The sequence below is a fragment of the Octopus bimaculoides genome, chromosome 2, assembly GCF_001194135.2.
Source record: "Octopus bimaculoides isolate UCB-OBI-ISO-001 chromosome 2, ASM119413v2, whole genome shotgun sequence".
NCBI lineage: Eukaryota > Metazoa > Mollusca > Cephalopoda > Octopoda > Octopodidae > Octopus > Octopus bimaculoides.
Window position 1 is genome coordinate 96,128,525 of NC_068982.1, and position 5,315 is coordinate 96,133,839.

At 35.5% G+C, this 5,315-nt stretch overlaps 1 protein-coding gene across 1 annotated transcript in view; it reads left to right on the forward strand.

Annotated features, from left to right (window-relative positions):
* LOC106873211 (uncharacterized protein K02A2.6-like) overlaps positions 1-997 on the forward strand; it is a 13,360-nt gene extending 12,363 nt beyond the window's left edge. Inside the window, exon 4 of the mRNA XM_014920454.1 lies at positions 979-997. Within this exon, the coding sequence (XP_014775940.1) occupies positions 979-997 (19 nt within the window). The remainder of the gene's footprint in view (positions 1-978) is intronic.
* The last annotated feature ends 4,318 nt before the right edge of the window (positions 998-5,315 follow it).

Consider the following 5,315-nt stretch of genomic DNA (forward strand, 5'->3'; position numbering starts at 1 on the left):
ATATACAGATGTATGTGCGTCTATAATATATATATATATATATATATATATAAATATAGATATATATATAGATATAGATAGATAGATAAATAGATAAGAATGTAGGTAAGTAGGGAGACGCCCATATATATATGCCTAGTTTTATATATATATATACAATATATATATGTATATGTATGTATGCACACATATGCACAGATGCACACATACATACATACATACATACATACATACATACATACATATACTTAACTAAAAGCATGACTATGTACATGTTTGGTATATTTTATCAAGGTTATTTTCATCTTACCTAGTTGGTCTTTTAAACTTTAGTTTGGAACAATAACACTCCTTAATCCAGTCGTCTGGTGCTGCAAAAATCACATCATTTTCAAAATATAATTGCTTTGATAGCAATTCACCACGCAAAGTTCCAAAGGGTCTTGAGAATAATTGAATAATTGATAAAATCATCAGCGTCGGATCAAAAATTATGTAATGACAGTGTTACATTATATATGATATGTTTAACGATATGATGATATATTTAAACGTTGCGCATATGTGTGTTTAGTTTATGTTTGTTTTTGCATCTGTAAAGCTTCCAAAGCTATTCTTACTTTTTGTATAATTCTATATTTACATGTAGTGCTGTCAGCTAGTGCCATTCTAGAATAGCCAATTTTGTTTTGTATCCTGAATTATTAGGAATTCTTTTAAATGCATGTTCAACTGACGAGAAAGTGTCGGACTCGTGTAGCTAGCTGATATTACAGTTTGAGTCATGAAGTTTGTAACTCTTATGCATGCATTGAAATTTGTAGATTGCATTGACTGTCTGAAGAACGTCCTGTGGTTTGCTAGTTAGTGGGAGTTTTTTTTTTTTTTTCATGTTAATAAGGATATTTTTTATTCTGGTGTTGTAGCACATTTAAACATGAATAATATATTCTGAGTTTATGTTTAAATGTGCTACAGGTTATGTTCTGAATTATGAGACTGTCAATAAGATCTCCATCCATTTTATAACCTGAGTACATTCGGTTTTTATAGTTTACTTATTTGAGTGATCTATGCATTTTTAATATGTATTGCATCTGTTGTATCTGTGTCGGTGAATTTGTATTTATATTGTTGTATGGCCTGGTGTAGCTGGAGAACGTTTTCATGGGAGGCAGCTCTTTTGAATCTGCTGAGTAACACTGTATATATTTGGAGATCCAAGGACGGTAAACTCAAGAGCTGACCCAGGCGGCGTGCACTCTAGCTACCCCACTGTCCCCAAACATAAACCAGACTATCTCCACCACATGTGTTGATGGCATATTCATGACGAAGTTACAAATGAACTGGCTGATAAACTAAAAGATCTTGAAAATTACTCTACTCTATCTTTATATTCAAAAGAGGTGCATGGTTTAATGAGTAGAGGTGCCGGGCTCGTGATCGTAAAATTGTGGTTTCGATTCCTGGACCGGGTGATGCGTTGTGTTCTTGAGCAAAACACTTAATTTGATATTAGTCCAATCCACTCAGGTAGCCAAAATGAGTATTCCCTACGACCGACCGGCGCAGGCCTGTCGCCAGACTTTTGTGCCTGGGGCTGCTTCGAAATATTCTAGGTGGACAATAATTTGAAAAATGCTAAAGTGAAGTTTCAAAATAAGTGTTTCACTGTAAATCATAAGGCGCACCACTGAATAGTGAGGGGTCACTGCCTTTCAGCGCACCACCTTAGCGACGGGCATGGACCGACATCCCATCCAACGGAGAATATATACGCCACAGACACCGGGAATCCGGTCCTATGTGTCTATAAGACTCAGGAAGGACCTTTATCATGTATCCTTCATATTTTAGATCTAATATAGTTCTGACATATATTCAGATTATATCGCTACCCTATACTACTGAGGTATAAATGCAGCAATAAATAACAACGCACGCCGAGGTTACTTTGCCATTCATCCTTTCAGGGTCGCTAAAATAAGTACCAGTTGAACACTGGGGGTCAATGTAATCGACTCATCCCCTGCCCTGAAATTGCTACCCTTGTGACAAAATTTGAAACCATTATTACACCACTCTAGATAATTATTACCGACACCACTCTATCCCAACCTTCGCTACACTTTAACAGCTACGGCCAAATTTATATAATTAAGTCCTTACTACAGCAGCTGACAGCACAATACTGCCACATCACATTTAAGTCATCACCACTTTACTACAGCCACAGCATTTTCGTCATACAATAAAATTCACAATCACATTAGTGCAGAATACTGGCAGAATCATTAGAGCGTTGGACTCGGACAAAACGCTTATGGTGTTACAGCCTTATGCATTCTTAGGTCAAATCCTACCGAAGTCTACTTTATCTACCATCCTTCCAAGGTTACCTGTCAGTCAAGTACAGATGTCAATTGAACATCTCTATAAAGCATTCTTGGTGTGAAATGAAATTGTAATAGAGAACTAAGGTAACCACGACTCCACAACTACAGTGCTATTACATCACTACAGCACCGCCACCCTCAACACAATCACTTCTACATCATTACAGTGACAGTCACGTTACTACAGTTACCATTACACTATACAGTCACACCTATACTAACTACTACTGCTGTTTTCTCCAAGCAAGAAGATTTAATATCAACACTTGTAAAATATTGAATTGCACACCATGTCCTGCTGGTTTCATACTGCACCATTACTATAAACAACTCTTCAACCACTGGCAATTATTCACTTGAATACTATGATTCCCTGACAAACAAAAGTGTTACCTCTGCTTTGGTGATTTTCAAGGAAAGCTTATTATGCATGGGTGATGTTCTAACGTTGCTTCTGGACAATAATCCTATCTTTATTTCAAGTAAGTTGAATAGTAATTCCTTAAAAATTTAAAAATTATTTTTGATGTCATTATTGAATTCTTAGACCTTTTTTTTAAATATACAGACGAAAACATTGTCTCTTTCTCTTAGTCTGCCTCTGTCCCTTGCTTTCTTTGTCCACGTCTTTTTCTTTCTTTCTCTTTCCTTCTCAAACTTATCCTCACTTTTGTTCTTTAAACATGCAAGTATGATAGTCCATAAGGGAGTCTCTAAGTAGTCATTCGACATACTAGAAAAAGCAACTAAATCTCACTGAAATCCAACATTATCGTCCTTTAAAATGGAAGAATACGTTGGATAATATAATCTCAGAGGCGTATGCGAAAAAGAAAAAAAGAGGGACGGCTATGGTTGGAATACTACAACCATCATAGAACTGCCTGATCATAGCTGACATGAGGTGAAATAACAACACTTACAATCATGCAGGTACATTATTAACTCCCTGGTAGGTTATCAACACCTAATATGTAATCAATTCGGTGCTCATGCGCTTTACTTTCGCACCATCGCCCATATATTATTACATGGCAACATACTTTCCCTATTATAACGTACCACCTAAAGCAAAGCAGAAGTCAGTGGGTAGCAACAAAGATTAAAAATGGAGCATTTTATCATATTGCACTTGGCAATTGAATTTAATATCAACACTTATAAACCATTGAATTGCACACCAGGTCCTGCTGGTTTCATACTGCACTATTATTATTTTGACTTTTCACATCTCTACTTCTTTCATGTATAAAGATAGGGAGTCCAGATAAAACCCTACAAAGACGAACCCTACCTCAGACAAAATCTCTTGGGACAAAACTCCTGGAACAAAATCCTCTAAGTTAAAGTGTGAAAATAGGACAAAATCCTCCGAGTTATAATTTTTCTGTTTTTGAACTTTAATAACAATTTAATAACATTAAAAATAGAAGAAAATATATAATTTAGGTAATTTATTACTGAAGTAATCATGAAAAATATTATAATCTTTCTTTGTATTGGTTCACTCAACGTGATCATCGATTTGTCTACCTGAGTATCGTAATTACACTCGTATAGCTAAAAAACATATCTACATAAGAAAAAAACTAGCATTGCAACGGAAGGCCAATAATACAAACCAACTGCTAAGGAAAGAATGCAGACAGGTAAGGATAAAGAAAAACACTGACGTGTCACAAAGGGGAATCAACAGCATTTGAAGAACCTATGTCTGGACTAAGTGAATGAGAGGAAGACTGTGGAGGAATTTCTGAATGGCGTAGGGTACAGCATCTGGTTTTAGCAGATTTAGCAACTTTAGCAACTTTAAATGAACCTCAACATTCAATGAGGTTTTCAATATTGCGCTTCTTTTAATTTTTCAAAGACACGGTATGATGTTCTTTTTATTATGCTCATTTTTATGATTGGGCTTATTAAAACTTGATGTAATATTTGACATCTCAGAGAAGTGTTCGTAAACTACAAATAATAAGAATAAAAATTACGATTTAAAAATTACTTCTTTTTTTAGTCCGAGTAGGGTTTTGTCCTCGAGGTTTTTTCTTCCTAGAGCTTTTTTTTTCTTGAGGGCTTTGTCCTCGTAGAGGTTTTGTCCTCGTAGAGGTTTTGTCCTCGGGGATTTTTCTTCTCAGAGGGATTTTGTCCTACACTTGTAAATAATAGCGAAGATGTCTAGACATTTTTTTATTACCAATAAATTTTAACGATAAAATGTATTTATTATAGCAAAATAGCAAAATATTGAAGGATTTTAGACAATTCAATGTAGCAAGTAAACAAATAACAAAAATAAATAGTTCTGCAATCCTGACTTGGGCGCTTGCAGAAAATTTCATCAACGACTCTTCAAAATTTTGCTATCAAGTCTCCTTTTCTTTTGTCTTATGACCCTTTTTGGAGAAATGGGAAGCATTGTTTACTCTATCTTTATATCGTATACCATGGGAGGGTAAGCATATTCTTTTACTAAAGTATTGATTTAAGCTACAGGTTTACACACGGAGATTAGCAGAATCATTAAAGCATCAGACAAAATACCTTGTGGTATTTGTTATCGTACTTTACGACTTGCGTTCAAAACCTGCTTAGTTTGACTTTCCCTTTCATCTTTCCGAGGTTGATGAAGTAAATTACCAGTCATGTAGTGGTGTCTATTAGATGGATTCTCGATTTATGTTGACATTCTTTTTTCTTTTACTTGTTTCAGTCATTCTGGCTGCAGCCATGCTGGAGCACCGCATTTAGTCGAACAAATCGAACCCAGGACTTATTCTTTGTGAGCCTAGTACTTATTCTATTGGTCTTATTTACCGAACCGCTAAGTTACGTGGACGTAAACACACCAACATCGGTTGTCAAGCGATGGTGGGGTGAGGACAAACACAGACACACAAACATATGCATATATAT